The sequence below is a fragment of the Gymnogyps californianus genome, chromosome 17 (genome assembly GCF_018139145.2).
Source record: "Gymnogyps californianus isolate 813 chromosome 17, ASM1813914v2, whole genome shotgun sequence".
In the NCBI taxonomy this organism is placed as follows: domain Eukaryota; kingdom Metazoa; phylum Chordata; class Aves; order Accipitriformes; family Cathartidae; genus Gymnogyps; species Gymnogyps californianus.
Genome location: NC_059487.1, coordinates 2,867,949 through 2,881,503, shown reverse-complemented (window position 1 = coordinate 2,881,503; position 13,555 = coordinate 2,867,949). Strand labels below are relative to the sequence as shown.

Genomic DNA, 13,555 nt, shown 5'->3' with positions numbered 1-13,555 from the left:
GATGGTTTTTTTACGATGAGGGTGTTGAGACACTGGAACAGGTTGCCCAGAGAAGCTGTGGATGCCCCATCGTTGGAAGTGTTCAAGGTCAGGTTGGACGGGGCGTTGAGCAACCTGATCTAGTGGAAGATGTCCCTGCCCATGGCAGGGGTTGGACTGGATGGTCTTTGAAGGTCCCTTCTGACCCAAACCACTCTGTGAGCCTACGGTCACAAACCAGATAATCCACCAGCAACCTTCCAGAGCTGGAGAGAGCATCAGAGGAGCATCAGAGGAAACATTACCTGGGCTCACCCTCTTACCCTTCTCTGTAGCCCTGCTGATGGCCAGGGCTGGAGCAGGGGCTGGCCCGAGCAGCACGAAGGCTTCTCCTCAGAGCAATCCCCCTTCTCCCTTCAAGAGGACACACTACTCAGCTGCCCCTTCCCAATCTTGCTGCGTCAGACAGCACCCGGCAGCTCTTTCCAAATACGAGTGAGGCACAGCGCCCGCTCGCTGTCTAAAAAAGACAAGGACAGATGAAGAGTGGAAAAAAAAAAAAGGGTGTAGCAGAAAAAGCAAGTGGTGGGGATGAAGATAGGCACAGAATTTATTGGTTATTCATTTATTTGCATTTAGGTTAAGGAAGTTTCATTTACCTGCCCTCTCCCTGTCCATAAATTGCAGGTTTTTCTCCAGACAAGTCTTCCTAATAATTGAATTTGTCTCTGCATAGCTGTGAATACTTGATTTTCCACTGTCCCAGATTTAAAAAAAAAAAAAGCGAAAACGCTCTTGGTATTTTGCTGTTACAGAGGGAAAAAAATAAACCAACCTGTGCTTTCAATACATCAGCACCCAGCTATGGCCGCTGTTATACTGGCCTGAGACACAGGAATTCATATTTCATTGCCGTGCAGCGTCAGGTACCGCATTTCAGAGCCTCTGTTAGCAGCAGAGCTGGTGGACACCCCGCATCTCTGTTTTACAGTAAATGCTGTGGCGGTAGCAGCGGTGTCGCTGCGATGGGCTACGGACGTAAGTGAGGTGAGGATTGTAGAGAAAGGTAATAGCTTTTATTAGGGGAACTGATCCAGTTTGAAGAAATAGTTGCTTTTCACAGGCAAACTCTTCTTCAGGCTGACATTTCGAAAAGTAATTTTGTTCTGAATGGAGCAAATATAATACTTCCTGAATACCATAAAGCCAAAGACAAACTTAGGAAAACGCTCCATTTCAGAAAATTACCATCTGAGTCCTCCAGTGTGTCAAGTCAAAACGTTTCATTACGAGAGTCTCTGTGATTTAGCAATGAAAATAAGGTTTTCAATCCGTTTTTAATAGAATTTATCTGTACGGATTTTAAACTGAAATTCAAGTAACTGGATAGTTTAACTGCTGGAAGGTTATTTTTCCCTTCGGAGGTCAGCGTTAGGAGGGAGTCTGGGGTGCTGCCATGGCCGTGGAAATTTGCAGGGGAAAGGAGCTAAAGATCCTCACTAGGCTTCAGCGTCTTGATCGTTGAAAGCTGTCGTTGTTTTTAAAGCAGAATTAAATGTATGCAAATCTGTTCTAATTGAAATTAACTTTCGGTGCGCCGCTTGAGGAGGGCTTTGAGTTTCCAGCGGAGGAGAGGGCAGATGGGTATTTTTCTTGGGAGTTTCTGCCTTTTTGCTGAAATTTTTGTCCCGTTTTAAAATATTCTTCCTGCTTGCTCAGTTTAATCTGTTTAACCCCATGGGGACTCACGCTGCTTGAGACAGGCTGGATTACGCCATTATTTTTACAGACGTGGAGGACCAAACTCTGGGCAGAAGGGGGACCAGCACTGTGAAACGATCATGAAGCATGTCTCGTTACAGGAGAGAGATGGAAGAATAAACAATAATTCACTCTTCCAAAGCTTTATTATTTTTTTTCTTAGGGTAGCAAACTCTCCTGATACTTGCTGTTTCCCTGCAAGCCCCAGCTCCCCAAGTTGTAAGATTAGGCAAAAATCTCAGCTTTTATATGATGAGAAAGCACTTCCCAGCTGTCAGGACTGCAGAGACGAGTTGGAGTTTTGAGCTCTAAAGGCTTAATAACGGGAAAGCCAAGAAAACAAACGAGTAGTTTAGGATTTCTGAATGTCTCGCCATTTTTTAAGCTAGTCCTATCATCTGGGGATTTTGGCTCTTGTCTTGCTCTTCCAAGAGCCTCAATCGCACTCTCCCCCGGTTCCTGTCGGGAAGTGATTTCATTGAGTTCACCGTATAAAATCAGGCTATGTCTCTTAAAGCAGACGTGCATAAATGTCTACCTAGGCACGCAGCCACTCTGGCCTGCGATGCCTCCAAAAATCCCAGCGTGGTCCAATCCAGGGGCTTTATTTGCTTGATTTGGGGTAAATTCCTCTCCAGCAGAAGTTAGTTTTTCATGCACGCGTGCATGCAGGAATGGCCTCAGCGGAGGGGGGTCCCATTGAGCAGGCAGGGTGCAGCCAAGCGCAGCAGCACCCTATTCTACTTTATTAATTATTATCCATTGCTTGGTCCTTTCAGGCATACAAGAGGAAAACAGAAGCCGCGAAGAAGGAGTACCTGAAAGCCCTGGCAGCGTACCGGGCCAGCCTCGTCTCCAAGGTACAGCCCGTGCTCACACAGTCGCTGGACGTGGTAATGCTGAATTAGTTGCTACTCACAGGACTTTCCAGGGAGGAGCAAATTTATAAGAAATACAGCGTAATCATGCTATCAGAACTGATACCGGTGTTAGCCACCTTCCTGAGGAGCTAAAAGAAATGCTGTGCGGCACGGTTAGGGCGGGCGCCAGGCTGCCTTCTGCCTTTAGCACCCTGAAACGAGACCCCGCTTTGGGTTGTCTTCGTCAGCAGGTGTCACAGCAGGGGAGGGCTGTCCCTGCTCGGGGACAAAGGGGTCCCTGTTCCCTGTCCCCACCGCCAGCGGCTGTTCCTCGCCTGGCTCTCGGGGTGTGAGTGCAGCAAACAAGGGAGCGCCGGCAAGGGCGGGAGGACGAGGCTCACCGTGGGTAACACCGGGGACTGGGCTGGGGGAAGGTGACACCCCAGCCCTGGGCTCACTGGCCAGCGCTGGGCAGCTGCCAGGTGCCAGCGTCCTGCCTGCACCCTGGTCCGGGCGCTTGGGCTGTGCCGGCTGCTCGGGACCCTGGGTCCTGCTTCTCCCATGCACGCTCAGCCGAGAGCAGGGGTTTTAGGGAGTAAGACCCCTAACTGTGGGTTGATGAGCATGTGAGCACATATGTGCTTAATGCACTGCTGTCAGGCAAAACCCAGAGAGCCCATTTCGGTGCCTAATAGTGAACTTTTAGGGGATTTCAGCTTCATACGGGAACTCCCGGTGCTGCAAGGCTACACCTGGGGCAGCGATGATGGGCCAAGTGCCTGCCCATCCCAGTCCTCCAAACGTGGACGCCCATCCCAGGGGACCTCGCACCTTGCCCTCCTCCATGCCTTCAGCGAGGGGACACGGGCATTTGCTGCCTGTGAATTTGGGGTGGCTCCTGCAGAGCTCGTAGGCTTGCTGGCTCAGGGGGATGTGCTGCCCTTGGGTTGTGAGTGTGTGTATCAGGTTGTTTTCCCTTCAAAGCTTCTCCTGGGTACTATACCACACCCTCAGTACTTCATCATCACATTCAGCTGCCATGGGAAATAATGCGATGTCCCAAATCAACCATCATCTGCAGGATCCATGTGATTGTGGTGGTGGACTGGAAAGGCTCAAAGCCTCTGTACAGACCTGAGCACCGTTAGCTGTCTTAACTTGTAAACAGAACAGCAGCAAGGACAGAAAAAGGGAATGGAAAGGACTGTTTGGGGGTTTAAAAGCTCTTCTTGATCCCTCTGGAAACCTCTGAGGGTCTTGCCTTGAATGTGCCTAGCAGCAGTGTGGGGCAGGTAGCACGGAAGGCATGGAGTCACCGCACTCTGTGGTTTCATTTTTTTCCAGTTTCTCCAATGACCAGTTTTTTGCAGAAGAGCAACTTTGTTCTGAGTAAAACAGCACAGTGTGATCCTGGCTGCAGGGTGAGAAAGGATCTGGAGTATCATTACAGAGCCCATTACAGGACAAAAACCTCATTGTCCGAGCCAGAAAATGTCCCGTTGTTCTTCTCTTTTTCCTGCAGAAATGAGGCCACCATTGTCCTGTGCATTATAGACCCCACCAGGGCTGCAGGAATGCACAAGATTAGGAGAACAGAGTTTTTACAGTCCCATTCGTTCTCTATTGGAAGCAAAAATGATTTTGTCACCCACCTATGCGGACCTAAGGAGTGAGCTGCAGGCAGGCGGTTTGCCTCTGTGCCAGTTAATGCCCCTCCGGTGCTCCAGGCTCTGCCGAAGGCACGGTTGAGTTACTGGACTTTAATTTCCCAGATGTGGATACAGCACTCAGCCTGCGGTCACCCAGCGAGCCGCAGGGCTGGAAGTACTTGTGCTGCCTGGTGGGAGAGGAGCAGGAGCCGCGGGGAGTCCGGGTAGCTCGATTGGACGGACGGACAGATGTCTTGGAACACGTAATGATGTTTCCTCCCTTCCTTCCTCATCACCCTCCGTTCTGTTTTCCCACAGAGCTCTGCCGACCAGGGGGAGACGAAAAGTGCCCAGAGCAACCCACCTTCCAAAATGATCCCCCCCAAGCAGCCCATGTACCCGATGCCGCCGCAGGCTTCCTCGCCCTACCCCGGCCTGGGCTCGTTCCTGTCCCCATCGGACCTGCAGAACTACCGTGGCCACCCCCACCCCGGCCTCTCCCGGACCCTCACCTCCAAACCCATGCTGCCCAGCATCAGTGCCTCCCCGCCGCCCTCCTTCCAGATCAGCCCCCCCCTCCACCAGCAGCTCTCCTTGCACCACCCGCAGAGCTCCCTCCTCAGCCAGCCCCTCAGCATGCAGCAGGTCCCCCAGCAGCCCCTCCTGTCCCCCCCCATGGCACTACAGGTACAGCCCCCCATGAACGCCTCGCCTCCCGGGCAGCAGGTAGGTGCTCAGAGGGAGAGAGGGTTTGCAGCGTGAACCTCACCGTTTCCCCTCTTCCCGTTGGGTCTCTTGGTTTCTGGATGGTTTGGGGATGTTGGGTGTCGATGTTGTCCCCAAAGGAGTCTTCTCCTGGCTCCGTCAGCTTGCAGATCTCGTAGTTTGGGGGTGACGTTTGCAGGAGTGTTGAGCTGGGAGCACGAGCACCCCCACAAACGGGGCGGATTTGTGCGACCGGAGCAATGAAGGCTCTTTCAGTGGGGGAAGCTGCAGGAATTGGGGGTGCCCCTGGTAATAGCTCCTTGTGCGCATGGTCCCCCAGCCTTGTCGGGGGGCGGTTTGCTGGTGGTCATCTGAAACAGTGGGTTGGATAGTCAGTGAGAAACCCCTCTCGTGATACTGCTGAGAGAAGGGGGACTGGAAGGGCATGAGATAATAGCAGGGATCCAGGGGGGTTGCCAGGAGGAGGAGAAAAAGGATAGAGGGAATGTCACAAACAAAATATAAAATCATATTTTTCCAAAAACTGCCTGGCAATAGGAGAAGATCACTTTGGTGGCAGAGAGCCGAGAGCATGCAGTGTGTGCTTGCATGTATGCTTATACTAAGAGCATAGCAGCAAAGCAAATCCTATAGGCCAGTGCTATGAATGTGTAAAACCTGCTGAAGCAAACCATCCTCAGCCATGCCCGGATCAGCGCGGCAGCTCGGGGAGCCAGCCCGCGGGGTCAAAGTCTCTCTTTAAACCTGCTATTAAAAAAATGCATCTGGAGGGAAAATTGGCTATAGCAAAAAACATGTCGTATACCTTTTAGAGAACTTGCCAGTATACGAAGGAGGAGACGAGTGGTTTCCAGAGTTTCTCCATCTGGAATATGAACTGGACAAACTATTCACAGTGGAGGACATATGCTCTGAATTCACAGCTGCTACCAGTTACTTCATGATACTTTTAACTGCAATATTCACCCAGCTGGCTGAATAATTCGTGTTTCACATGTTTACTAGCTATATATCACAAAATTCGTACAGTACTTTAGCAATGAACAAAGCTTTCTTTCCCATAATGTGACCTATTCAGTTTGGGACTAACTTTGAGAAAACTGGAGTTGTTAATTTAGGAACAGATATTGCAGTGGAAGAAAACCAAAGGAGAGCAGGGATGTGGAAGCACAGTTATACCTGGCCATAATAAAAAGACAGCACATGTGGGAAGGTCAGATCCTTAATCAGATTTTAATTTCCAACCTGCTCAGGGTATTCCAAGTAACTTCTCCAGCACGGTGATTGGGCTTTAGCTCTACATAAGCAAAAGTGGCTTCTGTAATTCAATGATAGCCTGTGTCCAGAAATGAGCATAAAAGGAGATCCTCATCATCACTTTAATTGGGGTGGTTGTTGTTGCTGAGGGCAGCATTTTGTCAAGCTTCATTCCACATAAGTTTGTGAATAAAAAATAAAAAGTAAAAAAAAAATACCCCACACTGCCCTAATTTGGATATTTTGGAGAAAATCTTGTTCTTGGTCAGGTAACTACCATGACTCTTGTTTATATACATTGCCTAATGTTACCTAATTAAGCCAACCCCAGAAAATCGGGAAAGCTAATCAGCTTTCAGATAAAACAGTCCCGCAGCGTCCTTGTTAAATTGCTAGCGGTGACAGCTGATGGAGAGAGCATTGCTTGTGTGGATGTTCCTTACCTTGTTACTGTACATGCTGATGGGCTAACGCCTTACCGCAAAGGGGGCTGCACCTGAAGTGGAAAAGCGGTTTTGATTGCCAGACTGCTGAGGCAAAGGCTTTCACGGCTGCGTGTCTTCCGCAGCCATTCGCCACCCCCCTGAGGAGGGAGGTCCTGAAAAACAAGAAGGGGGGAGAGGGATGTAAGACAGATGTTGCTGCATGGACACCTGCTCGCAACAACTCGCATTCTGCAAGGTCCCACTGCGGTGGTTTCAGGTCCTGGGCTTGGACCCGCTGCTGTCCCTGGGGCTCCCCCCGCACGCTGCACTGCCGCGTTTTTGGAGCGATGCATGTAAATGTGTTTATGCAATATTATTAGATCTGCTGTTTCTCCTGCTGCGTGTACTCCTGTAACCCTTCCTTTCCTTTCCACCCTGCAGGACTTCTCACATATTTCGTCTGAGTTTCAAAACAGTGTTGGACCCCGTTCGCCTGGTGCATCAAACCCTCCAGGAAGCACTGAGTGGGACAACGACTACCCCAGCAGAGAGTGTGGGATTAACCACTGCAGGCCAGTAGACAAAATAGCACATTGCTGATGCACTTTCTATTATCTGAACTGTGACAGTGTACAACAGCTGAGAATCTGCCCTAAAATGTACAGCAAGCTGGTAGGCTAATTATGGTCAATGAAGTTCAGGGCTTCCTCTTCTCTATAGGCTCACTAAAGTGATGCTATGGAAGCGGGTAGCTTAAAAATCACAGATAAATTCTTCATTGGGCTTGAAGAGGTTTCCTTTTTTTGTGTTTCCATCCCATTAGCAATGGAGGAGCTGGACACATTTCCTTCTAGAGCAGGCCAGGGAAGCCCAGGCTCCCAAGCCGAGTCCCTGGAGGTTTGAAGGTGGGCATGTCCATAAGCAACGTCCTTCTGTTGCTAAAGGGATTGCTCTTATCACTGAGGCCACAACCTCCCGTAGCTGTCTCTAGCAATGGGTCCCTTATCGGTCCTGGGGTTTCACCACGATAGTGTACAAAGGCTCATCCTCCCAAGAGCCACGCGATGCTCCAGTCCCCTGCACCTTGCAGGAAAAGGCCACGGACATCCGCACAGATCTTCCCCCTTATGCCCTACAAGCTCTGGCATGAACGTGCCAGCACGAAGATCCCTTCAGTGCTGCTTGAATTCCCCAATAAAAAAAAACATCAGGATAGCCTCAAAGCTGGGGAACAGGGAGGGTGTGAGAGCCGTTTCCAACCGCTGCCTAATCCACTGCTCTTGGCTCAGCAATAATAGTTTGGAGACTGCTATTGTGCTCTGTAAAACAGGCACGTGGTTTGCTGGGAGAGCAGGTAGGGAAGGAAGCTTGGTAGCTTCTGAGTATTGTTTGATTTGCTTGAAGTACTGGAACATAGTGCTTTCACTGGAGATAATAGCAAGCTCTCAGCCTTTTCAGAGCACAGCTCCCGTCTGTGCCAGCAGTGCACTTACAATTGCTGGGCTGGGCACAGACTGTACAGACATTTATTTCTTTCAGGGAAATAAATAATTTGCTGAGCCATTAGAATATCGCTGCTGTCTGCCTGCCTGAGGGGGCTCGGCTACGGGGATTGGTCTGGGCTCTGCCAGCGACCTTTGCGTGGTCCTTCCTGAAGTCTCTGCAGACAACTCGAAAGAAGGAACCTGTTTGGGACTTGATGATAAAAGTCACTTTAGGTGCTGTGGGCAAAATGCTGAAGATGTTTGGAGGGTTACGGTACACGGATCCCAATTTCCAGAGGTGCTGAGCAGAGGCAGCTCCCACAGAAATTAGCCCCCCTAGAAATAAGCATCGCTACTAGGGGATCAGCTGGGAAAACACTTAATTCCCTCTGCAAATCCCACTGCCGGGGCCCCATGCAGAAGACTCAGGGCACTCTAGAAATGGGTGAAACGCTCCTGTAGTAGTCAGGATTGAGTTTTGTGTTGCTAAAACAAGCTCTGTGACATCTGGCTGGAGTGCCGTGTTGTAAGCAGAGGGCCCATGCAATTCATGATCAAAGCTCATGCATTTCATGCCTTTGTCACAGCAGAAATATCGAATTTCATGGGTTTATCGGAGCTTCCTGGAAAAAAAAAAAAACACATTCTAAAACCAGACAGATTATGCAGAGACTTCCAGATAATTACTAGAGTAGACTATAGCAATGAACTCGGATGGATATAGATCAGTACTGCAGAGAGTGCTTAGTGCACCGAAAAATGTCGTAGTCTCTGTTAAGGAAGGAGCCCATCTCCTGTGACTAGGGGCACGCGAGCTGCTGGCAGCCCAGCTCCCAAAGCTGGCTTGTTCTCATTTTATTGTAAAGCCTGGTGCGTCAGCAGTGCCATCACCTCCTGCTCCTGCTAGCCCCTGGTATTTGCTGCCTAAGTGCCTGCTCTGCATTGCTGGTAGCATCCACACACACTTGTAGGAGTGCAGCCCCGATGTGTCTCAAGGTTACACTCATGTCGAGAAAAGAGCTGACCATTTTCCTGTTTGTACTGCTTTCTCCAATGTACTTTGCACTAATTTGCAAGCGACGTTCAAAGTTACCCTTGGGCTCCTCCACGGCGCCTTGCCATGAGCTGGGCGTGAGGATGCAGGGTGAGCTGTGTGCCTGAACGGCCCCGGCAATCAGCAGGACTTAGGCAAAGCAGTGATAAAGGGAAGGCAGATCTTGTTGGGTTTGATTCATCAGTGCAGTTTTAGGTATAATCGGGAAGTCTCTGGATCATGTAATTGCCCATTTCAACCTCAAAACTGCATTCAGCTTAATTGCAATTAAAGCAGCACTCTGAGGAGCAAAATCAGCAACTGGCTGGAAAGAAAAAGGATTATTTTCTATTGTGATGTGGCTCAGCTGTAAAGTCCCGGATTCCTGAAAGAGAGGATCATAGCAACCTCCCCCGCACACAGGCAGTCCTGTCTTGCTCTCCGGGTTAGGATTTTTATTTCATGTCTGACCTTGATATTTCTTTAGCTTCCAACATGTGTTGGCACTGGGTTAGCTGGGGTAAAACCTCCCAGTCCTACATTTTCTTTTGTGTTGGTCGTCCAGACAACTTCTGAAAAACTAACAAGGTTGTCTTTCTCTCTGTCCTTCCCCATCTGATAAGGGAACTGCTGTAGGTTTTTTCCTTTCCCCAGCGTATCAGTGCTAGTTAAAATGCCGTTTAATTACACTTCTTCCCTTATGCCCCTCAAATTCTAAGATCCTGTGAGCAGACACTCCTTAATTCATAAATCAGCCATGTTAGAGAGAGAGTTTTAAATGTTTCTTAGCTCATGCTCTCCCCATTCTTAATGATTTTGTGCTTACTGCCTTCCATCCAATTTTCCTAGCTCTTTCTGGGCTTAAGCCCAAGCTGTCCTAGATTGCTAGCAAAGACACGGGTAGCATTTCTCAGTTCCTGCTTTGTACATGACTATCACTTCCCACAAGCAACTGCAGCATGCAATTTTATTGCTTTTTGCCATCGTATCACAAACTACGTACATAGTCCCCTGCCTCCCTCACCTGACAGCCTTATTCTCGCACTTGCGCTTTCCCAGGCACCCACTGAATACCTGTGTTTTGCAGTGACTTTCTCCAAGGGAACTAGCTCACCTGTATCAAGGGTGCAGCTTGGTTTACAATCACTTGCAAATCTAAATTCCTCGAGGCACCTCACTTGTTTTTTCTGCCCTGTCTTCTGATTACAAGTCTTTCCATACCAAAGCTGTCTTCAGGGTTTTGTATACATTTGTCTCCTAGTGTTTAGGTATTCTGGTGATAACACTGAACTGGATTTGTCTTTCTATGTCCTTCCTCTCATTTGCAAGGCACAGATTAGGTTCTTTTTGGGTACCATCATTTAGCAACTTCTCTCCTCTCTTCCCACTCTCTTTTGGGCTAAAAGACAAGATGCTCTCAGTTATAACCTTGTCCAGGTGCACAGAACCCTGTACAGCCACTTCATCCGGACACTTATAACCTTGCTAATTCCTGCTAACAATGAAGTGATCCTCTCCAAATGGGGAAATTTTCCAACTCAGAAACTAAATGAGCAAACACTGAAAAAGGCAAGGATAAACCATCACAAATGCACTTAGTTTGGATTCAATTATTTATGGTAATACTTTGTAATGAACTGAGAAATGTTCTGTAGCATATTTTGTAAAATTAATGAAGTTTTAGTACTGGAATACCTCACTGCTGCACAGTGGCATTAAATCTTTGCTGAGTGCAGTAGGGAAGACTCTGCATTTTAAATGCAGATTATAAAATGTGGAGATTAACGAAGTGCGGACTCTTCTGCACTCTATCAGAAGACAGCTCCATCAACAGCAGCATTACCTTGCTGTCTGCTATTTCCCTATTATTCCACTTATAAGCACACCCACACTGGAATCTCCCAAAGCTTTGTAATGTTCTTTACCACCTTTTAAGGCCAAGATGTCTTTATGGAGCCAGTGATGTTTCCATCAGGTCTGTGTAGAAAATTGGGTCTGATAAAACCCACTAAAATGCCTGGATTTCAGAGCAAAACCCACATAGGACGTCAGCCAGGGGAGAGGGACTTCAGCCACTCCTCCCTCTACTATGTCCTGAAAAAAAGAACATCTGGGCTCCCTCGTAGGACACTGCTGATGGCAAGTTGAAAGTGCCAGCCAGCACCCACGGAGGGTTGAAGCACCGGGTTCTACAGGCAGGGAGGGGAGCGGTGATACCTATCTGCACACCTTGGTGTAGAGCCGTCCCTACGCAGGGTGTCTCGGTGGTGTAAGCTGGCTTCCCTGTCCAGGACACACCTGCATCTCTTGAAATCAAAGTCATTGCTTCAATAATGTGATCAATTCAAGATCTGGTGGGCCAGGGATATGCGGAGCACACAGCCTGGCTGCTGTCCCACCAGCCCTCCTCCGTAGCCTCCTGCAAGTAAGGTAGCACCGCAGTCTTCCTTGGGTTCCTTGTACCTCCTGCTGCCTTCGTCAGACCCACAGGAAAGACCGGCTAATCCTGCTGTCTCAAAGATTTTTTTTCTCCTCACTTCCTGATTATTAATTTTTCTAGTTGTACTTACTTTGGGAGGGGAGGAGAGAGGCATCGTGTGGTGTCTCCTGCTCCCATGCTCTTCAGCCATGAAACTTCTGTAAATCCTCCTGGACACCTGCAAGCATCTTCAGGCATAAGCCCCTCAATCATATTTTTGAGACCCCCTACTCCCTCTGTAGTGTCAGAATGACACATTTTATCCAAAAAGCAAGTGTACATTTTCTAAATCTCCACGGCTCAGCCTAAGTACAGTGTGTGGTGAAGAAAGGAGCCGGTGGCCAAGGGGCTGATTCCAGGCACAGTGCTCCACAGCACAATGGTGGAGCTGGTACCAGCATCATGCTGGCGTGCTCTGCAGGGAAGTCCAGAGCTGGGCCTCCCCTGCAGCCCCAGCAAGAGCAAAAATTAAGCCACAGGAAGGAGTTTGTGTCTTAGCCCTTTTTGTTGAAGTTCAGGAAGAACTAAAATTGCACCAGGCTCTTACTCTTAAGTGCCTTCTGCTTGGTTCATCTCTGCACACCCGTCCCTCGGTGCAGACCGCTTTATGTTTTGCATTATGGAGCGCCATAAAAACCACGGCACGGCTGAAAACGGGTGTGCGACTGGGTGTGCAAATGCTAATTTCGGCTCCCCCAGGCGACTTCCCGGCTGTTTCCCTGCCCGTCTCACCTTCTGCCTCTCGTTTCTCTTACAGCATGCTGCCAAGGGACAAGGCACTCTACCTCACCTAAAACTCACCATCTCTTTTCGAGGAGGCTCAGACGAAGGACACTTGAGAGGGTCTATCTTACAGACTACCCGGAGAGGCACCGAGCAAGTCGTACGGACGAGAGAGCTACCACTGCACCTCGTCGCTGGCTTCGTTTCCAGGCTCTAAGAGCAGTTTTCTTTTATGATTTTTGAACTCTAAAGTCTACTTTCCATGGAAGCCCAAAACCTCATAAATCATGAAGAACAAAAAAAAAAAAAAAAAAAAAAAAAAATTTAAAATAAACAAACACAAAACCAACAAAAAAAATAAACTAAGGACACCATTTTTCTGCTTGCCATCAGCTTAGCTACAGACTATTTTCCTAGTGAACTGCTTTTAGACGCAGCATAGGCCCAGGTCTGGTGTCCTACAGCATTAGGCCAGCTCAGTAGGAGGATGCACTCTTTTGACTTGCTAACAGCACTAAACTTTGTGCAAGAAAATGTGAAGTTTGTGTGAATATTGTACATGCAAAGGCCTTGGATGTCTGGCGAAAAAAAAATACAAAAAATAAATAAAAACTATTGCTAGGTAGGTGCGGGGAGAGAGCAGAAGGCAAAATACGAGAGGCAAAATGTGAAAAAGATCATGAAAATATAATTTGTTGGATAGTTGTAAGTAGTTTACTAAGTGTTTTAGAGCTGTGCTAAAGACATCTTTAAGATTTTTTTGTGAAAAAAATTAGTAGTTTACTTTATAGTAAAAGCATTTTATATTAATTGTAGCACATTTTTTAGTTATACATAGAAGGGAGATGTGTATAAAAAAACAACAAAAAAAGCCTGCCAAACTTGTTTCTATTATTTGTACAGCAAGAAATGGACAATTTATATCCATGTTGTATGGCATTATTATATTTTTTCTGCCATATGTCCATCTATTTAAAAATTGCTGACAATGATTTTTGTCTATTTATGAAAAATTAGAGAGCATAATTACAGTTTCTCATAAGGTGCATTTTGGGGTTTTTTTTTTATTTTTTATTTTGTTTGACGGTGCTGCTTTCGCAGCACCTGGCACATTCGATTCACAATGCTTATCTTACCTTTCTTTATAATAAAACATACGAAAAGTAGAACTGAACCAGT

At 47.9% G+C, this 13,555-nt stretch overlaps 1 protein-coding gene across 2 annotated transcripts in view; it reads left to right on the top strand.

Moving 5' to 3' along the window:
* The window catches only part of TOX2 (TOX high mobility group box family member 2), a 156,016-nt gene extending 143,349 nt beyond the window's left edge, over positions 1–12,667 (top strand). For both annotated transcript variants that reach the window (XM_050907512.1, XM_050907511.1), the window contains 4 exons: positions 2,520–2,600; positions 4,568–4,975; positions 7,099–7,229; positions 12,411–12,667. In XM_050907512.1, the coding sequence (XP_050763469.1) occupies positions 2,520–2,600; positions 4,568–4,975; positions 7,099–7,229; positions 12,411–12,447 (657 nt within the window). In that variant the 3' untranslated portion in view covers positions 12,448–12,667. The remainder of the gene's footprint in view (positions 1–2,519; positions 2,601–4,567; positions 4,976–7,098; positions 7,230–12,410) is intronic.
* The last annotated feature ends 888 nt before the right edge of the window (positions 12,668–13,555 follow it).